This window comes from Hyaena hyaena, unplaced genomic scaffold, assembly GCF_003009895.1.
Source record: "Hyaena hyaena isolate Hyena2069 unplaced genomic scaffold, ASM300989v1 scaffold_779, whole genome shotgun sequence".
NCBI lineage: Eukaryota > Metazoa > Chordata > Mammalia > Carnivora > Hyaenidae > Hyaena > Hyaena hyaena.
The window spans coordinates 152,477-174,553 of record NW_024081413.1 but is presented as its reverse complement, the minus strand read 5'-3'; the positions used below and the strand labels follow the sequence as shown (position 1 = coordinate 174,553).

Genomic DNA, 22,077 nt, shown 5'->3' with positions numbered 1-22,077 from the left:
GCTGCAGAGCCTGGACCTCTGTTTGCAGAACCTCCACCTAGTTCAGCAGAAGCTAGAGCAAGACAAGCTGCTGTACAGGCGGCAGCTGGTGGAGTGTCAGCAGCAGGAGGACCTCATCAAGAATCTGATCAAGCAGCGGGATGTCCTGCGGGCTCAGTATGAGGCTTTCCTGGAGCAGGTGAGCTCTTCCAGATGCTCTTTTCTTGGGAGGGGACAACCCTTCATGGAATGCCCAAAGGAGAGAATGGGGTGACTTGTCATGGAGTCTCCTGGGGGAGGGGCAAAGTAGGATGATGGCTTGAGGAATGGTCCTTCATGGGAACTCCTAGGAAGAGGTGATCGCTCCTGGCAACACCTTGAAGGAAGAGGAGACTTAGGAAACTCACTTCAAGAGTGCATATCTCCTCATTTAGATGGGCAAGGCATTCCTGGGGCCTCTGAGCCAGCTGCAGGTGGCCGACTTTGAGGAGATACGGAGCTATCGAGCACCACCTGAATCTGTGGTCCAGGTGACCAACGCCCTGTGCAACCTGTTCCACTGTGAAACAGGCTGGGCCAGTGCCAAGCAGCTCTTATGCACCGAGGATTTTTATCAGGTAGGGAATGTGGAGCACAATTGAGGAGGAGAGCGGAGGCACAAAGGGGAGACTTGGCAGAATGAGGCTGTTGGGGCCAGATCCAGAGCACCTGTGTCTGCCCCTACCCACTCTTAACACATTTTACCAGGAGCTGGTGTTCTTCCCCAAAGAGAAGATGACAGACTCTGAGATGATAACGTTAGCCAAAGCTCTGAAGGCTCCAGGTATGAGTGATGCAGCTCTGCAGGCAGTGAGCATACCTGCAGCGAGCCTGGCAGCCTGGCTCTGGGCCGTCCTGCGCTATGGGCTGGCACAGCGTCGCGGACTGCCCACCGGCCTGCTGCTGCGGCAGATAGAGGCCACACTGGCTCGGGAGCAGGCCCGCCTGGGCCACCAGCAGTTCCAGGCCCAGGAGACCCTGGAGCACAAACTGGATCTGATCAACAAATTGGAAGACTCCTGGGTTTCACACAATCGTGTGATGGAGAATCTCAGTCGTGCTAAGTGTGGCCAATATCACAAGTGGCCCATAAAGGCTGCACTGCTCACACCCAGGCACTCCTGGACTACAGAGCTCCAGGTAACCAGCCCCTTCCCGGTCTTCTCCCAAAGCTCACTTCTGTCCCACTGCCCCCAACAACCCTGCTCCTCCCTGCGCCTGCACTGCCTCCCTTTGTCCCACTGCCCTCCTTGCCATGCTTTCCTGCATACCCTGCCTCGCTCCCTCTCTGCCAGACCCTCTCTGCCTGCGCCCTCCTCACCAGCCTCCGTGCCTTCTGCTCTTCCCTTCCATGCCAGAAGCTGAAGGGCCACTGCACAACCATGTTTGGGGATGCCCTTTTGTGTTCAGCTGCTGTCGTCTACCTGGGTCCTTTCCCAGCACTGCGGCGCCAGGAGCTACTGGACAAGTGGCTGGCTCTGTGCAGGGGCTTCCAGGAGCCCCTGGGCCCAGATGATGTGGCACAGGCCCTGAAACAGAAGCAGAAATCTGCCATGGTGCCACCAAAGAACCCCCTGCTCTCCACACGCTCTCCCTTCAACCTTCTGACCTTGCTGAGCTCCAAATCTGAACAGTTCCAATGGGACCGAGACCTGAAGCCTCAGGCAAAGTCAGCCCGTCTGGCAGGCCTGCTCCTGAGAAGCCGCACCCACTCCTCCAGCTGCCGTTGTCCGCTGCTGCTTGACCCCAGCAACCAGGCCCCCATCTGGCTGAACCCTCTGCCTCTGCAAGAGACTAGATGCCTGGCCCCAGGTCCAGGTAAAGTGCAGATGTAACGCCAGGGATAATGAAAACATAATGCTTCTCCTTCTCAGGTATCTGAACCACCAACACTCAGCCACATATGGTCCTCCCTTTCATAATTAACACACTAAATTTTTGTGGCCGGCATATCCTAAATTTCATCGGTCTACATGATATTTATAAATTAGGTCACACTTGCATATTGGGACCTATATTGCAATGATTCTGACTCTTCATGTCTGACCAGTCCATGATCTTCCACTTCCCTAGTCTGCTCAGCATTCTTAGAAACTTGGCCTACAACTCAGAGCCTTCCTTACTATCGAAATTTATCCTATGTTCAGGAATTCTGGGGAAATATTTCTATTATCTCTGCTTGGAGCAGAGACCTATCTGGATGGAGTGTAGAAGATGTTTCCTAGGGGAAGGGAGCAAGGGTGTTGGGAAGGGGAAAGAGAATAGGGTGTTTATTTCCCAGAAGGAGTTGGCAGTTGCACTGGGGAGAGTAATAGACACCTACAATGGAAAGTACATAATAAAGTGATCTGTTACATGGGTTCTATAATCAGACTATCTGGGTCAAATACCCGTCCTTTGCTAGCTGTGCAAACCAAGACTCGGTACTTAATCTCTCTAAGCCTAAATTTATTTGCTGATAAAATTAGCATCTTAATTATACCCATCTCATAAAACATTGTATTAAGTAAGATAATTCATATAAAAAGGGTTCACACTGTGCCTAAAAATAATTTCTCAAAAATGTTAGTATTACTACTACTGTATTACTGCTACCATTATTACATCCCATTCCTCGGCTGTCCAGCACACCTTCCATTGTGCCCATATGCCATTATGAAAATACCCGGCATATAACCACCACATGTGCAACTGTAAGTGAATTTAGTCAGGGACACAATGAAGAAACATCTAGCTGCAGAATCCAGTTCTGAGTCCAGGAGCTGTGAACAGTGTTCATTGTTATTGATCAGAGCTAGATGTGGCTCTTTGTGATTCTATAACCTATGACAGAGTACACACTCACTCTCACTATAGCAGTACATTCGATATGCAGAGTGAAGCAAAATCAAATCAAGATAACTGTGGTAAACTTGCTGTTTAGAAACTGGGTAAGGGTAAGCAACACGCACTTATATCATTAGTCTTTAGCATGTACTGTGTAATGCCGGACAGAGATAGGAAGGCAAATGATTAACATCACTTCACTGGCTATAGAGTGAGTTCTTGGGACAGCCATTGTCACCAGGGCTATCTGTGAAAGGAACATTGGGCAAGAGTCCTGTTTGTAGCTGTTCAGCCATACACAGCCACTTCCTATTGGAATGGAATGGGAGCTTAGGATTTGCCTTCAAATTAAGCAAACACTGATCACTTGTTACCAGATGGAGGTTTTCTGGCTAATTCTACTAAATCTCTTACCTTTTTTCCTTCAGATTTCATTTGTAAGGATTCTATTAGGTTTTAACAATGCTAGAAATCTTGGTACACTCTCCTCCTCAAATTTAAAACCTATTTTCTGTCTTCTCTCTTAACATTGGTTCTGGGGACTTGAGAAATTTGACTAAACCTTAATTGCCATGTAACTAAACCTTGGCCCTCATCTCAGAGCTGTAGTAAGAAAATAGTTTGAGTAGTAAACTCAAGGTAATTGGCCATGGGATGTAGCCCCTAATACTTGGAGCTGTATCCAAATCAAAAGGGGGAAGGGAGGCTATTAAATTTTTCAAGCAGGGAATGCATAAAGAGAAGTGCTTGAGATGGATCTGGAGAATTACCTTCCCTGATTTTCCAGGCTCTTCTGATAGCCAATAATTTGCTATTCAATGCAACATGAGGTAGATAATCATCTTTATAAATCAGCAAGGTACGTGAGTATCTGATCATTTTTGGTCTGAAATTGCTTGATATGAGCAGAAAGGAATTTTCTTAAAGTTTTTTTTTCCCCCCTGAGGGTTGTTTCTCTCATCTAAGTAGGGAAGTAGCTAACATTCCTTCTTTTAAATCCAATGAAGTTCAGTGAGCATATGGTCCAAATCCCATGAAATAAACCAACTTCTTATCCACCACACATACTAGTAGAGAAAAGAAAAATCCTTATTTCCTCCCCACTGACTCGCTGTATCAGTTAGAAATGCTGTCACTATCAGTAACAGATGCCCAACTTACCATGGCTTAAGAAATAAGGATTTATTTATCTCATATTATAAGAAGTACTAAGATAAGATAAGCAGGCGCTGGGCTTCTGTGTTGCCTTCAAGTACCCAGATCCTTCCATCTGTCAGCTCAATGATCCCTAGCATGTTGGCTTATCACATTATAGTGGGTTGAATGCAGTGGGTTGAATCCTAACCCACAGAACCTCTATGTTAAACAGTCTTGCAGATATAATTAAGAACCTTGAAATGAGATCACCCTAGATTATCTGAGTTGGCCCTAAATCCAATGACAAGTGTCCTTAGAAAAAAGAGAAGACATAAGTACAGAAAGGGAAAGCTTCATGAAGAGGGAGACAGACAGTAGAGTTATGTAGCCACAAGCCAAGGAACTTCTGGAACCACTAGAAGCTGGAGGAGGCAAGGAAAGAGTCTTCCCTAAAGCCTTCAGAGGGAGTACAGCTTCCTCAACACCTTGATTGTGGACTTCTGGCCTCCACAACTATGAGGAAATAAGTTTCTGATTTTTCCAGCCGCCATATTTGCAGTAACTTGTTACCAAATTGGGTGCTATCCTTCTAAGCATCATGTCAGAGTTGCTGCTAGCCATTTCTGTTCCTGTCATCAGGAAAACAAAAGATCTTCCAGAAGTCTGGATAGCTAAATATGGTAGGCAGAGTTTTGGCCCCCCATCTCCTTTGTCCTCTATTGTTACTCCTGTAATTCTGTTACATGGCACAAAAGACTCTGCAAATGCAAATAAGTTTACTAATCAATTGACCTTAAGATAGAGATATCCTGGGGTCACCTGGGTGGCTCAGTCGACCAAGCATCTGACTCTTGATCTTGGCTTAAGTTATGATCTCACAGTTCATGAGTTTGAGCCCAGGGTCAGGCTCTGTACTGATAGCATAAAGCCGGCTTGGGATTCTCTCTCTCTGTCTCTTTCTGTCTCTCTCTCAAGATATGTAAGTAAACTAAAACAACAACAATAAACAAAGACACACATTAAAAAAAGATAGATACATCCTGAATTATCTGGGTGGGCCCAATGTAATCACATATGCCCTTTGAAGCAAGGAGGAAAGAAGACGCAGTCAAGAAGACTTGAAACAAAGAAGGATTCAAGGAACTATTGCTGGCTGAAAGATGCAGTGGGTTACAGGGAATTTGTGAGATGGAAATGAATTCTGTCAAAAACCAGTAAGCCTGAAAGAGGACCCAAGTCCCAGATTAGAACTGCAGCTCCCATTGATGCCTTGATTAGCCCTGTGTAACCCCAAGCAGAGCATCCCATCATGCTGTGCTGGACTTCTAACCTTCTGAACTCAAACATAACAAATACATGTTGTTTTCAGCTGCTAAGGTAATTTGTGGTGATTTGTTAAGCAATAGGAAATGAATCCACCAAACCGTGGACCCAGCAACCTCCACTTGCCCACTTCTTAAAGCTTAATGCTTTTTAAAAATTCCTAAATTTCTTAATACTTAAAAAGATATTCTCTTTTCTAGCTCTTGCTGTAGAGGAGGCAAAGGAGAAGGCAGCTGGGGAACCAGCCATCTGTGTCCACCATACCATATCCCATGAGTTGGCTAATTCCACAGTTTATGGTCTTTCACTTAGCAGTTGATACTTCCAGGCACTGATTTCTATATTAGCAATGATTCTTTTCATTGTGATAGAAGTAGCTTAGGCAAAAGGAGAAATATACTGACTCTTCTAACCAACCTGCTGAAATACAGAAATGGAGCTGACTTCAGAGATAGCTAGAACCTTTCCCTGGAGTTTTAGAGAAATAATAATGACAGCTACCATTTGTTGAGTGCTTACTATGTCCAGCTGAGTCCTCTCTATGTATCATTTCATGTCATCTTTACAGTAATTCCGTGAGGTACCCACTAATATCAACCCCATGTTATAGCTGAGTCAGAAAGAGCTTAAGTGACTTTCCCGAGGTGTCTTCCTGTGGACTTTCCCTCAAGGGATGGAGCCCTTGGGTGAATGGTGTTCCCTAGAAGCCCAGTTTATCCTCTTAGAGGAGCTCCTTTGCATCTTTCTGTCACAGGGATGGGCTTTGTGAGAAATCAAGAAAAAGAAGAGGCCATGGAAGAAGAAGATGACGAAAGTGAAGAGAGTGATATGACTAAGGGCAAGACAAAAGAGCAGAAGACAGAAGAAAATGAGAAGGAGGGAAACAGGCAAGAGCATGAGGAGGAGGAAGAGAAGACAGAGAGACTGAGGTCAAGGCCAGCCTCAGAGACTGGGGCTCTGCCCCTTCCCTCCCTTCGTGTGCTCTCAGGCACTGACCCAGAGCTGGGTCCTCAGCTCCAGGAGGCAGCTGCCAGTGGTGAGAACTGGTCCCCACCCACTATGTTCCCCTTCTGTGGCCCCATAAGCCTCTCACCGCCAGCCTGACCTCTGCTCTCATCCTTAACCCAAGCACTAACTCTGTTGAAGAGCCCTAAGAGAATCCTATTAGCCGTGAGGGAGCTTCTCAGAGCCAGATTTTGTACGGGGGAAGGGGCTGGCTGTGGCATGGCGGGTAGGGTGTCCTTGCCTCCCCCTCATAGGCCTGCCTGTGCTGCTGACCAACATGGAGTTGGGCCTATGGTGTCAAGAACTGCAATGGCTACTGCAGCGGGAGGACCTGAGCCCACCCCGGGTGCAGCCCGGCTTCTGTCTCTATCTGAGCACTACTGTCCCCCTCAGTGCCTTGGGAAAAGGTAAGCCCCAGTGGGAAAGTTGCCACTGCAGCTCTGTGGACCCACTAGGTCTCCAGCTTCACTCAGTCTGGCCCTGAGCAGCCTCAGGGCTGCAGCAAGATGCCATACTCCCTGCACACCCCACCCCCTGGCTCTGTCAAGGGGTTAAGCATCTCCTATGTCCCTCTGTGACCCCAAGTGCTAGGTTATGACCTGCTAAAGGGGCTGAATGTGCTGGATCTGAGCCTGAACATGGAAACCTTAGAAGAACAGATGCTGCACGAAATCGTGTGCATTGAATGTCCCGAGCTTGAGAGCCGCTGGCAGGACATAAAGATCAGAGCCCTGGACTCCTATGAAGCTGTGGAGGCTGCTGAGGTGCCTGGGGGTCCTCTTATGTGTAGGGATGAGCTCTGGAGGGGCCCAGATATGGGGGCAGAGATGAGTGTGGATGGTTGGGGGCCACGTGAGAAAGACTCAGACCCATGGAACAGGTGACTGTCTGCAGGAGGGGCTGATGCTGATGCTGCTGCTCCAGAACTCAAAACATCAGAAACCAGCCAAATTCCTGCGGGACATGGTGAGGGCCCAGGCAAAGCTATGTCAACTGCGTGCCCACTGCGAGGAGCTAGAAGAAATGAGACTGCAGGAAGTTGTACAGTGGGCACCCTATCGGCGTGTGGCCTGGCATGGAATGGCCATTATAAAGGCCCTTAGCCCACTGCAGAACCTGCTGCCACTCTTCCGTATGCACCCAGAAGACTGGCTGGCAGCCATCAATCAGGCCCTGAACAGTATGAAGCAGCGTGAGATTCATCAAGCCGAGGACCTGCCCAGGCATCTGCTGTACCTCAGAATACAGCTGACCCGCCAGCTACTGGGCAGCACTGTGGCTGCACTGGGTCTGACCCAATTACCGTTGGTGGGTGCTTTGGGTGCTCTGGCTCTGCTGCAAGTGGCAAGGAAGGCACCAGAGCTGGAGAGGCTGGCGCTTTGGCCTGGCCTGGCAGCCTCTCCTAGCACAGGCTATAGCACCCCAAGTGTGGCTCGACCAGCCTGGCTGGGGTTGAGAGCCTGGCAAGAATGTAGGATATTAGAGCTGCTGCCACCATTTTCTGGGCTGTGTGCATCCCTGGCACACCACTCCAATGTTTGGCAGGCTTATCTTTCCCTGTCATCCACAGTGCTGGGTCCTGCGCCTGGGCCTGGGCCTGGGCCTGATCCACTCAGTCTCCTCCAGAAGCTGATTCTGTGGCGTGTGCTGCGACCCGAGTGCCTGGCAGGGGCCCTGGCAGACTTTACCACCAGCCTCCTGGGCCGGCCCCTGGATGAAAACCTGGGTGCCTCCACCATACCCTTCGAACACAGCCAGGCTACTCAGCCCATGCTGATCTTGTTGCCACGACCCGGTCACCCCACAGCCACCATGCACCCCCTGACTGTCATCCAGAAACTGGCTGCGAGGCATGAGCAGGTTTGAGCCTCACTGCTTGGCCACAGAGACACCAGATCTCTGTGGGCTGAGATGGGGTATGGTGGTCCCTCCCAGCATTTCCATTGATCTTTCTGGCTTACTCAGGGACTTTGGGGGTCATTTGTGGCATTACCTTGGGTCCCTTGGGTCACCTAGGATCACTTTGAGTTACTCTGCCACCTCTCTGTTGGTCTTCAGGGACAGAAGCATCTGGAGGTGATTGCCCTGGGCTCTGAAGCCTGGGACCCAGTCTCAGTAACAGTTAGCACTCTATGCAGGGCTATGCACAAAGGGCACTGGCTGGTGCTGGAAAATTGTCATCTGATGCCTCACTGGCCAAAGGAGCTGCTCCAGCCTTTGTGGAGGCTGTTGGACAGAACCAGGGGTGCGTTTGCTACCTAAAGATGGCTTCTAGGACCCTATCCAGTACCTGGCCTGACCTTGAACTCTCTCAGGCCTCATGGCTGATCCCCTCACTCCAAGTCTGTCCCTTGTATCTGACCCCCGAACCCTGAGCCTCAAGTCTGATCCCTAAGTTTGCGTCTGACCCTTTACACAGTGATTGATCTCAGCCCCATGTCTGACCCCTAGTGGTCTCGGACCTGGAGTTAGAACTGCTTCTAGCCCAGCCTGCAAGCAGGAACGTGGCCACTGTCCACAGAGATTTTCGTCTTTGGCTTATTTTGCCTGCAGAGGCTATTGCTTCCTTACCAGGTGAGGAGCTCCCTGCTATAGTCTCTCAGATTGGAGGAGGATGGTACCTGTGCTGTGCTGACCCAGCACTCTCCTTCTGCCCCAGCTGTACTGACTCAGCACTCCATGCCTGTTTTCTGGGACCAGTCTCTGGAGCTGGGCCACGTCTTGATCAACAGCATAGAACTAGACCAACAAGGACTGCACGTGCAATCCCTAACCAGGACACTGCCTCTGGTTCTCCTACATGGCCTCCTGCTACACCGGCAGCTCTATGGAACAAAGTTGCAGGCACACAGAGGGCGCTGGTAAGGGACTGCTTCCATCTTGCTTGGTCAGTCACTCAGCAAACACTGTGCATTTTCCACATCCTGGATGAGGATGACTAATTCATGCCTGGGCAGCACCAAAGTGTGAGGGCAGGGGGGAGTTAAGAAAGTCTCTTCCAAGGACTTTGAGTGAGATCTAACTTTGAATTCAGTCTTGGAAGCGGAGGCAGATCAGGTGGAGATGGGGCCTTTCTGAGCAGAGGGAACCAGCCTCAGCAGTAGGGAGATTTCGGTGTGGCTGAGGTGGGCATGCTGGGGGTTGAGTGGGGAGAGGTGAGGCTTATGGTAAAGGGCCTTTAAGATCATGGCAAGGAGCTGGATTTTATCCTGAGGACAGTGGGAAGACACTGGAGGGTTTTAGGTAGGAGAAGAAATGTGATCCTAGTTGTCTGTTGGAAAGATCACTCTGACTGACTGCAGTGTGGAAAATGGACCAGATGGGATAGGGCTGGAGGCAAGCAGAGCAATTTTAAAGGAGGCTCTGGCAGTCTCAACGGACAAGACCATGGTATGGGTGATAGGGACTAGGGTAGTTACAGTAGAGATAGACAGTAAATATGGAGTAAGGAAGGAGGAGGATTCAAGAGAGGCTCCCAGATTTCTACCTAAGACAATAGGGTGGCTGGTATGGGGGACATATGATAATTTCAGTTAAAAAGCAAGCTGTATTAGGGCACCTGGATGGCTCAGTTGGTTAAGCATCTGACTCTTGATGTCAGCTCAGGTCTTCATCTAAAGGTCCTGAGTTCAAGCCCTGTGTTGGGCTCAGGGCTGGGCATGAAGCCTACTTACAAAACAACAACAACAACAACAACAACCCAAGTTGTATTGGAAGTGGTAAGTGCAAATGACTAGTGAGCCCTTATGAGTTGGGAGCTTAGCCTAGAAAGACCAGAGTCCTCAGCATCTAATGGTTCTGAAACCCAGGTTCCTGTTCCCCTCCCCCAGGAGTCAAGCAACCCTGACCCAGGTCCTTCAGATCCAAGACCAGCTGTGGTCCAGCCTTAGCAATCCCAGTGCTGCCATGCAGGAGCTGGCTGGTGAGAACTTTCCTGTCCCCATGGAAAGCCCTGAAAGGGGTGGGGGAGGGAGTACTGAGGTTTGGGTTTGGGTTTGGGAGCTGGTGGAAACTGGAGGGGAGAGAACTGAGGGGCTCTGACCTCATTCTCAGCTTCAGTTTTCTATGGGGGTCCTGTGGGAGACAGCAAGGACAGGGAGACCCTGAATAGCCTAACACAAGCGTGCCTGAGCCCCAGCAGCAGGAGCTGGGCTCAACCACACACACCCCAGTATCTGCTGGCTACCCTGCTGCCCAGCCCAGGTAAGCTCCAGCCAGGTATCTGTGTTGGGGTAGGGAACAGTGCCTGTCATGCCATTCTCTCAGGAATGTGATCATCATCCTTCAAAGGTATAGGAGGGGGCAATATTCACACAGTTATGGGATGGTGGTTTATATGTCAGAGGAAGGCCTACTCCCTTGAGTCTGGGGCAGGTAGAGTCCATCTTATCTCTCATCCCTCCTCTCCACCTCCAAGAGCTAGGGGAACTGGATGCTTTGGCAGAGTGCAAGGCCCAGATGCACCTACTGCCCACACCTCCTGAACCCCAGAGCTGCGGACTGAGTGCTGGCCCCCAGGCCTGGCTGTTGCGACGCAAGAGTCGCGCTCTCCTGAACGCACTGCAGCAGAGTTTACCCTCATGGGTTCCTGCGGCTCGAGGAGGCTCCCGGCGCGCTGAAAGGTGGCTGCGGCAGCGCCTAGTGCAGGCCAAGCGGAGGCTGGAGTCACTGCAGGCTTTGCTCTCGGACACCGCCCTGCCGGAAGAGCCTGGCGCCGGGTGGGTGCTGCTGCGGCAACAGCCTCTGCAGGCCTTCCTCCAGACCGAGGTGCTGGAACTGAGCCACCTGGCGGGCACGGTGGTAAGCGACCTTGATTGCCTGTTACAGCAGCTGACGGGTGCGACCCCGTGCGCCTCCCGGCGCTGTGCAGCCGTGGCCCACGCTCTCTGGACTGGCCGCCTACCCCCGCCCTGGCGTCCCTATGCGCCTGCCGGCCCGCAGCCGCCTTGGCATTGGCTGCGACAGCTGTCCCGCCGTGGGCAGCTGTTGGTTCGCTACCTGGGCGTCGACGCCCAAGTACCAGGACGCACCTTTCACCTATCAGCCTTTTGCCACCCGCGCCGCCTCCTGCTGTCACTACGTTGGGAGGCTACCTTTGCTACAGCCGCTCTGCACCAGCGTGTGCCCAGCTCGAATCTCCCTCAATGCCAACGCTCTGACTTCAGTGGGCTCCCCCATAAACGTCAGGAGCTAAACAGCAACACTTTGCACCTCCAGGTATCTTCATTCCATCTCTCTGTTTACACTTCCGCCCCCTCAAATCCTTGATTACATCGTGCAACTACCCCATCTTGCCTCTTAGTGATCTTACCCCTTCAGTAGCCCCATCTGCTCGGATCCCCCATACCCCCAGGTCCCGTCCTAGTCTTGCCTGATACGTTTCTGGCGCCCCCAGGTGGTGAGCGGCCCAAATCCTACGGTTCCAGAGATGGGGCTGCTGCTGATTGGGCTACAGCTCCGGAACGCGGAGTGGGACCCATTAGCAGGGGCCCTGCAGGACAGCACCTCCGGCCAGCCCAGCCCTCTGCCTCCGGTCAGCGTCTGCGCCCAGGCCCAGGGCGCTAGTGATCTGCCATCCCCAGCCGGTCTGTCTGTATATTCCTGTCCTGTGTACTTGGAAGGGCCCCTAGGCATCACTAGGCTGCACAGGAGGAACATCCTGATGTACCTGCCCCTGCCCACAAAGCTCAGCCCCGCCACCTGTGACCAACTGAGAGTCCATGTGTGCAGCCCACCCCTGCCATGAGCCCTCCACCAAAATAAAGTTGGGATGATTCGATGAAAGTTTTCTGAGATTTAGTAGTGCAGGGCGGTGTGCACATGGAGAATTGACACGTCAATGGGAAACCCTAGTGTGCACACCTGAGAGGGGGTTGTGGGTATCCTGTGGGAAGATGGGCCTAGTGTTGGTCATGTATCCAAGGCTCTAGGCAGATGAGGATGGCTAATACACAGGATCCTGAATCCTTGCCCAGCTTTCTACTGTGGTCTCAGTACTTGTGCAAATCCACAAGGGATATGGATACACACACACACACACACACACATACATACATTTTTTTCCCACAAGGGATATTTTTATAGAAAACATAAGAACTGAAAATTATTTTTTAAAGCCTTAACTTGTATTACTGAGAATGCCTCATTCTGGCCCTACCAGTCATCCCCTCCCAGGGATGGATCCTCCCAGTGAGTCATACACATAAAAAAAACAAAAGCCAAATTAAGATACAAGGTTTTATATGCCTTCAACAATTACTTATTGAGCACTCCTCTGGGTCACGTGCTCTTCCTGGCACTTATGAGGTTGTTCCAAAGCAGGAAGACAGAGAAGAAAAAGGTCAACATATGGATAAGTTAAATTTGATGATTTCTCTGTTATAAAAAAAATTAAGGAGGTTGATGTGTTAAGGCATGACTAGAGGGAAGCAGTTAGTATAATTTGGGTGGTCAAGGGATGCTTCCTAAATATTGTAAAGGGGGCTATTTGAGGATCTAGGAGGAGTTTCTGGATAGAGCCTTCAATAGGTGCAAAGGTCTTGAGGCAGGACAGGACATGTAGCTGGAGTGTGGTGAACAAGGGGAGGGTGATGCAAAATGATGGAAGGTATCGAAAGGGGTAGGTCACATAGAGCCTTTTTGTGATAATGATCTTGTATTTTATTTTTAAAATCATGAGGAATCTAGTAGAGAGTATTAGGTATCAGAGGACATGATGTAATTTGGATTTTGAAAAGATCATTCTAGCTGTTCTATGGTGGATGGGTGGAAGAAATACCAGAGTTACAAGGAAGAACATATATTTGGAGGCTTGAAGTAATTCTAGTGGAAGATAATGGAGTTTGGATTAGAGTCCCAACAGCAGAGAATTGATGGATTTAGGTAATATTCTGGAGGCAAAGCCAGTAGGATTTGCTGATGGACTGGATTGTGAAGAGTGAAGGAAGAGGACAAATCTAGGATGACTCTAAGATTTAGGCTTGAGCAACTAACTGAGTGGATCATAGTGTCATTAACTGAGATGGGAAATTGGCTGGGAGGAGGGAATCAAGAGTTCTGCTTTGATATGTTCAGTTATTATTAACTGATTGCATGCTATCCCAGGACAAACTTTTCTGATAAAAGTTGGGTTAGTTGTACAGCTGAGCTAAAGACCTACATGGGCTCCTCTCCTTGCTCCTGAGCACCAAAGCTCACTAGGTACAACCTACTTCCCTCACTGTATGGCTAGGTATGAGCTACATGGTGGGAGGTAATGCAAATGGCAGTATATATTGAGCACTGGCACACAACCTCTTCCGGGGCCTCCCCTCACCAGTGACTGTGATGCAACTGATGTCCTTTAACAAAAGGCTGAGCACAGGAGCAAAAAATTCCACTTTCCTCAGAAACCATTTCCTTTTCTTTCCCACAGTCAACCAGAGGCATGGCTGTTCCTTTAAGAGAGTAGATTAGCAGAGTGTTAAAGAAGTCCTTTGGAAAAATGAACCTGCCCTCTATCCATATATGCCATCGCTACTATCTATCCTCCAGTGGGAGCAGGGCGCAACCATCTAAAATTGGTTAGCACGGAACATTTCCTACAAAACCATGCCATTCTCTTGATGGAAATTCAGCTTTTTTCTCTTTTATGTAGGATTTTCTTCTTTTTTTTATTTTTGCAATTTTGGGCTTATTGAGATATAATCAATGGAAATTCATTCCTGAATCATGTCCAGCCAAGTCATTAAACTTAATCAATGAGGGATTATAAAATAAGTACCATATTACTGCATTGCTCAAATACAATGACTGCTATGTAAAAATGTTCCAGATTTAACAGTTTCACTATTGAAATTGTCGACCAGATAAATTAAAACCCCACTAGGAAATCAAAGTCCCAAACACTGAAAGGAAGGAAGAAGACACATGACAAAAGGGAGAAACAGGTCACAACCTGTCCTGATGGATGCAGGTAGATAAAGTAGAGACAAAATCAATCTCATCTGAGACTTTGGGATGAAGGAGTAAACTGAGGTACTAAAGGCAAGGAGGCATTTGCCCTCTTCACTACTGAGACTTTAGAAAAAAACTGCTCTTCAGTGTGGTCCTACCATGACCCAAATAGCATTAAGAGGGCAGAGTGGCATGGCCAGAAAGAAGTGTCCCTTGACTCCTCTATGGTATGGATACTGAACAGAGACCCTTTTGGCTGGATAGAATATGAGGCAGAGAATCACTGGGGTCTGAAGCACTAAAGAGGGTTGTTGAGAGGAGGCCAAAGTGGCAGGAAGGGGCACAAGACCCTGAGAGCAGAGACCACCAATTCATCAGCTTTAGAAGCAGATGTTGGCAGAATGCCTGTGTATAGGACGGGGCCAGCCATACCCAGAAGATTCCAGCTTGCGCACACCCAAAAACCTTTATTAAGCCAGGGGACCCCTTCCTTCTAATATCAAAATGCCACATAAGGCCTCCCTTCTATGCCACTTTGGAGAGGAGTAAAGGTAGAATTTTCTGAGCATTTATTTAATAAATAAATAAATAAATAAATAAATAAAACCTGAAGAGACTAAGTTTATTTCTAGACTCTACTACTATCCAGTGGAGTGGTGGAAGAAGTGAGACTTGTGAGGAAAATCAGGCCAGTAATTAAGAAAGGAGATAAATTTTTTTTGCATATCCCAACTTGTAAGGAAATTTGTGAATCTGCTCTGTATACACAGTATGCACTAATAATCCAAAGACCAAAAATTTCACAGATTACTCCTCTGTAACTCACCTGAAACTCACTTATTTTTGTAGCTTTTCAGTCTAATTTGAAATCCTTATTCAGAAATAGGGGGAAATATCTGAAATGGGGGGGGAGTACCACCTCTACCCACTAATGCCTAAGAAGCTCTGGTATCTATAAGATAGGTACTATTATTATTCCATGTTACAGATGAAAAAACAGACACAGATTCAGTAAATTATCCAAGGTCATAAAGTCAGAAAATGGTAGAGCTAGTTTATGAATCCAGACATTTGTCCTTAGAATCCATTCTTCTTATAACTTTCTATTGCCTCTACCATACCAAATGTGGGGGGTGTGGCAGAAAACAAGCATTCTCATGCACTGTTGGTAGATGGTTATCCTGGTGTAGTTATTCTGGGGAGCAATCTGGTAGCACTTGGTGAAATTAAATATACTATGTGCTAAGGGAAACAAAAGCAAAAATAAACTATTGGGACTACATCAAAATAAAAAGCTTTTGCACAGTGAAGGAAACAACAAAACTAAAAGGCAAAGGCAATCTACAGAATGGAAGAAGACATTTGCGAATGACATCTGATAGTTAGTATTCAAAATATGTAAAGAACTTATATAACTCAACAACCCCCCACACCACCAAATAATCCAATTTAAAATGGGTAAAAGACACTAACATTTTTCTCAAGAAGACATTCAGATGGCTAATACATATACGTGAACTGATGGTCGTCATCACTTATCAGGGAAATGCAAATCAAAACTACAATTAGATATCCCTCACACCTATCAGAATGGCTAAAATCTACAATACAAGAAACAAGTCTTGGAGAAGAAATGGAGAAAATGGAATCCTATTGAACTGTTGGTGGAAATGCAAACTGGTGTAGCCGCTGTAGAAACACAGTTTGGAGATTTCGCAGAAAGTTAAAAAGAACCATCCTACCATCCAGCAACTGCACTATTAGGTATTCACTCAAAGAATACAGAAACACTAATTCAACAGGATATATCCCCTCTGATGTTTATAGCAGCATTATCGACAATAGCCAAATTATGGAAGCAACCCAAGTGCCTATCGATTAATGAATGGATACAAAAGAGGTGATACATAAATGCAATGGAATATTAGTCATAAAAAGAATGAAACCTTGTCATTTGCAACATGGATGGATCTAGATGTTATAATGCTAAGCAAAATAAGAGAAAGACAAATACCATAGGATTTCACTCATATGTGAAATTAAAAAAAAAGCAAAGAGAAAAAAAAGAGACAAACCAAGAAACAGATTCTTAACTAAGAGAACTTTTTATACAGGTAACTCTGATAGAGGGGAGTTGGGTAAGGGAATGGGTTAAATAGGTGATGGGGATAAAGGAGTGCATTTGTGATGAACAATGGGTGATTAAAATAAAAACTTAAAATGTATATTTACTATGTTCTAGTAATTCTGCTCCCAGGTTTAAGTCTTAGTGGGTTACACACAAAGTGAGTTGGAATGTGTTCTCTCCTACTCTACTTTTCTAAAAGAATTTGTGTTGGATTGGCAATTCTTCCTTCCTTAAATGGTTGATAGAATTTGCCAATAAAGCCATCTAGCTGTGGAGTTTTTAGTTTTGTTTTTGTGGAGGAAAGTCTTAAATTATAAGTCCAACTTTAGTAGATTTAAGGCTATCATTTTTTTTATTCCTAGATTTTGAAAGTTCTTTATGTATTCTAGATACTAATCCTTTGTCAGATATGTAGTTTGCAAATATTTTCTCCCACTTTGTAGCATTCTCTTAACAGGATCTTTCACAGAGCAAAGATATTTAGCTTCGATCAAGTCCAATTTATCAATTTTCTTTTATGGATCATACTTTTGATGTCAAGTTTAAAACTCTGCCTCACCATAGATACCAAAGATTTTCCCCTGCTTCTTTTCTAAAGTTCTTTTGTTATTTTACACTTTACATTTACGTCGATGATCTAATTTGAGTTAATTTCTGTATGAGGTGTGAGACTAGGTCAAGGTTCATTTTTTGCCTATGGATGTCCAAGTTCTCCAGCTCCATTTGTTAAAAAGGCTTTCTCCCACCCAATCATTTTTGCACCTTTGTCAAAAATCAGTTGGGCATAGTTGTGTGGGTCTGTTTCTGGGTTTCCTATTCTGTTCTACTAATTTCTGCATTTATTCTTCCCTCTACCAATAGCACAATCTTGATGATTGTAGCTATATAGTAAGTCTTGAAATTGGGTAGACTAATTCCTTCTACTTTATTATTCTTTTTCAAAACTGTCTACTTATTCTAGTTCCCTTGCCTTTCCATACAAATTTTAGAATAATCTTGTCTGTGACTACATAAAATCACACTGAGATTTGTGATTGCACCCTCTGTGGTTTATATATGTACACAAATGATATCTTTACCATGTTATGTTTTGCAATTTGTAAGCATAGTAGGTCTCTACTTAGATTTTTTTACTTCTTTCATCAGCATTGTACAGTTTTTAGCATAGAAATTCTATAAATGTATTTTAGGTTTACAACTAAATATTTAATTTCTTTGTAAGCAAGTGTAAATGGTATTTTTAATTTCACTGTTTACATGTTCACTTCTAGTATACAAAACCATGGTTGTTGTTTTTTTTAATGTTTATTTATTTTTGAGAGAGAGATACAGACAGCGTGAGCAGGGGAGGATCAGAGAGAGAGGGAGATACAGAATCTGAAGACAGGCTACAGCCTCAGAGCTAGCTGTCAGCACAGAGCCCGACACGGGGCTCGAACCCACAATCCGTGAGATCATGAAGTCAGACGCTTAACTGACTCAGCCACCCAGGCGCCCCCAAAACCATGGGGGGTTTTTTTTTGTATGTTTATCCCATATCTTATAACCTTGCTGAACTCACTTATTCTAGGAATTTTTTGTAGATCCTTAGAATTTTCTATATAGACAAATATGTCAACTGTAAATAGGAAGTTTGAGTCTTCTGATCTGTATGCCTTTTATTTCCTTTTCTTACTTTATTGCACTAGCTAGAACTTCTAGCTCTAGCTCTATTTTGAATAAGAGTGGTGAGAGTGGACATCCTTGTATTCTAGGTAAGTATTCCATTTTTTCACCGTTAAGTGTAGTGTTAACTATAGATTTTTTAAAAAGAGATATTCTTGGGGAATCTAGTGGCTCAGTAGTTAAGCATCTGACTCTTGATTTTGGCTCAGGTCATGATCTCAGCGTGTGAGACCAAGCCCCATATCATGCCAAGCTGATGGTGTGGAGCCTGCTTGGGACTTTTCTTTCTCCATCTCTTTCTGCCCCTTCCCCATTTGTGTTCTCTCTCTCTCTCTCCCAAAAAAAATTTTAAAAAAGAGAGATATTCTTTCTGAAGTTGAGCAAATTCCTCTCTATTGCTAGTTTTCTTAGTTTTTATCATGAATGGGTGTTGAATTTTGTCAAATGTCTTTTCTGTATCAATTAATGTAGTCCTGTGGTTTTTCTTTTTTCTTTAGCCTTTAAATGTGGTGAATTACATTGATTTTCTACTATTGAACCAGCTTTTGTATTACTGGAATAAATTCCATTTGGTGATGGCATCTAATTCTTTTTTATATAGTGCTGGATTCTATTCACTAATATTTTGTTAAATATTTTTGTGATTATATTCATCAGGGATATTGTTCTATAGTTTTCTTTGTTTACACCATCTCTTCCTGGTTTTGATATCAGAGTAATACTAGCTTCACAAACTGAATTGGGAAGTGTTCCTTTCAATTTTCTAAAAAAGATGTTTAGAATTAATATTAGTTCTTCTTTAAACACTTGATAGAATTCCCCAGTAAGACAATCTTGCCCTGAAATTTCTTTTCTTGAGAGTTTTAATTTTTTTTTAATGTTTATATTTGAGTGGGAGAAAAACAAGAGTGCAAGCTGGGGAGGAGAGAGAGAGAGGCACAGAATTCAAAGCAGGCTCCAGTCAGCACAGAGCCAAAAGTGGGGCTCAAATCCACAAACTGTGAGATCATGGCATGAGCCAAAATTGGAGGCTTAACCGTCTGGGCCACCCAGGCACCCGATTTCAACTCTTCTAAATCTGTCAAAATTTATTTTATGGCCCAAGATAGAGCCTATATATGTTCCATGAGCAGTTGAAAATAATGTGTATTTTCTTGGGTGGAATATGCTATAAATGTCAGTTAGATCCTATTGATTGGTTCAAAGTGTTGTTGAGTCCTTTTGTATACTTGTTGATTTTCTGTCTTAGTTATTTTACCAGTTGTTGAAAGGGGTGTTGAAGTCTCCAACTGCATTGTGGTTTGCTCTAATTTCTCTTTTCTGTTACATCAGTTTACTTCACATATTTTGTACAATGTTGTTCAGCATATACACATTTAGATTATGTCTTCTTGCTGCAGATTCATTTATCATTACATAATGCCCCTCCCTGTCTTTGCCAAATTCTCCTCTGATAGTAATATAGACACTCCTGCTTTAATTAATTTTTGCATGATAAATCATTTTTACTTTCTTACTTTCAATTTGCCTATACTGTAACATTTAAATTGAATTTCTCATAGACAAAGTACAGTTGAGTCATCTGCCCATCTTTGTTGTTTTATTGGTGTATTCAGTTCATTAACATAAAATGTAATTATTGATATGTTAGGAAGGCAAGTTACCATTTTTTCTTTTCTGATTGCTCCCTCTGACTTTTGCCTGTTTTCTTTTTTATCCCTTTTTAAATTTTTTATCAAAATAGAATTCTATTTTGAGTTATCTACAATTTTGAGTTTATTTGTATAGCTCTCAGTTGTTGCTGTATGTATTGCATTATAAACGCATTACTCAACATGGTCTACTGGTGTTGTCATTTTACCAGTTCAAGATAAGTATAGAAACCTCACCTTTCTTTACCTTCCCCCATTTATAATTACCTTAAATATTTCCCCTACATATATTTAGAACATAAGACAACATTATAATTTTTGCTTCAATCATTAAACACAATTCAGAGAACTGAATTATGAAAGCTAGTTCAATTTGCACATATTTTGTTTACCATGCTCTTTCATCTTTCTTTACGTTCCAAGATTTCTTTATTATTTCCTTTCCATTCAAATAACTCCTTTTTTAACCATTCTTTTAGGGTAGGTCTGCTGGTGACAAATTCTCTTAGTTTTCCTTCATCTGAGAATGTCCAAATGTCCCCTTCATTCCTGAAGAATATTTTCACTGGGTATAATATTCAGAGTTAACAGTTCTTTTCTTTCAAAACCTGAAAAATACTGTACCACTCCCTATAGCTTCCATGGTTGATAAGAAATCTATTGTCAATCAAATTGTTTTTCCTCCTTTAAGTAAGCTGTCATTTTTCTTTATCCACTTTCAATATTTTTATTACTTTTTTTAGTTTTCTGAAGCTTAAATATGATATGTTTGATATGGATTTTTTTTTTCATATTTATCCTGTTCACGGTTCACTCTATTTCTTGTCTCTTACCAAAGTTTGGGAAGTTTTCAGCTATTTTTCATTTAGTGCCTTCTTGGCTCCTTCTGGGATTTTCATGACACAATATTAGATATTTTATTACAGTCCCACAGGCTCCTGAGGCCCTGTCCATTTCTCTCAGTCTGTTTTCTTGGTTACTCCAACTGAGTAATTTGTATTGTCCTTTTCTTTTCACTTTTAGTTATTTATACTTTTCAATTCTAGAATTTCCATTTGGTTCCTTTTAGTAGTTTCTGTCTCTGGCAAGGTTCCTCATCTGTATATTCATTGAGGCCATACTTTCCTTTAGTTTCTTATACATATATTTCCTTTCATTGCTTGAATGAACTAGTAACAGCTACTTTGAAGTATCTGACAGCTAAATCCAATATCTGTGCCTCCTGGAGTTAATTTCTATTGAATGTCTTTTACCCTGAATATAAATGATTGTCTATAATTTCTTGTTTTTATAACAGGATTATAATTTTCTGTTTATTTGTATGTCTGGTCATTTTGGTTAAAAGCTGGTTATTATGGATAATATGTTGTAGTATAAGTTTTCATTCTGTTACAGTATTGGTGTTGTTATAGCAGGCATTTTGGGATGGGAGTCGGCCTAAATTGCAAATTTTTTATTTCCTGTGTTGTATATCAGTAGATGTCTCTGCTTATTTTTATTTTTCAGCTTCTAGCAGAAGCTTGCTTTCTTTCTTTTTTTTTTTTTTTTTTTAAGCCTGGTCTAGAGCATCTCACCTGCACATTTACAGTTTAGTTACTGACCAAAGATCTGGGCAGATTTTGGCTCAGATTTTTGGGCCCACTTCCTCTATAGTCCTTTTGCTTCTGGGGTTTCCCTTTTAAATTTCCAGCTGCTCTCCATTATCAAACCCTGTCCTCTGACACTTCAGTTGCCATCCAAGCTGGACATAAATTGAGGAATGCATTCAGCCAAAAAGCAGGAAATTTGCACATCTCACACAGTGCACCTCTGTCATTCAGGGGAAGACTCTTCTCCAGACTTTGCCAGTTTTATGTGTTAAGTCCCCCTAAGTCTCCTCTATATGTGTATTTTAGCAGTCATGCAAAGGTTTGGGCAGAGATTATGCTCATATTTTGGTTTCACCCCTCATGCCACTCTCTCACTTCCAGGATTTCTGCTCTTAAATTTCCAGCTGCTTTACCAGCCCTGAACTCTGTCCTCTGTCTATTTTGAGCCAGTATGGCTATGGTTTTCTGCCTTTGGAACTGGTAGATGCTGTGGGACTGGGAAAGACTTTCAGGCAAAGACCACAAAATCATAATTTTTATCTATTGCAGTTGAAGTCTTTTAAGGGTAAATTCTCCTCTGGTTCTTACCTGCTTTTCTTCACTTTTCAGTGTCTTCAAATAGTTGTTCTTTGGTTTATATTTTGTTCAGATTTTATAGTTGTTAGTTTTGTTATATTTTCTAGTGATGAATAACTGGCCTGACAAATGAAGTTGAAATCTGGAAGCAAAACTCATATATATATACATATGTATATACATATATATATAAATATATATATATTTAAGAGAACATTTAGAG

General features: G+C 44.4%; 1 protein-coding gene across 1 annotated transcript in view; it reads left to right on the top strand.

The window, feature by feature from the left end:
* DNHD1 (dynein heavy chain domain 1) overlaps positions 1-12,086 on the top strand; it is a 78,072-nt gene extending 65,986 nt beyond the window's left edge. Inside the window, 15 exon segments of the mRNA XM_039218861.1 lie at positions 29-178; positions 414-596; positions 727-1,158; positions 1,377-1,836; positions 6,059-6,340; positions 6,564-6,716; positions 6,895-7,073; positions 7,204-8,169; positions 8,368-8,554; positions 8,761-8,883; positions 8,969-9,170; positions 10,140-10,231; positions 10,363-10,512; positions 10,727-11,526; positions 11,705-12,086. Of these exon segments, the coding sequence (XP_039074792.1) occupies positions 29-178; positions 414-596; positions 727-1,158; positions 1,377-1,836; positions 6,059-6,340; positions 6,564-6,716; positions 6,895-7,073; positions 7,204-8,169; positions 8,368-8,554; positions 8,761-8,883; positions 8,969-9,170; positions 10,140-10,231; positions 10,363-10,512; positions 10,727-11,526; positions 11,705-12,055 (4,710 nt within the window). The 3' untranslated portion in view covers positions 12,056-12,086.
* Positions 12,087-22,077: the final 9,991 nt, after the last annotated feature.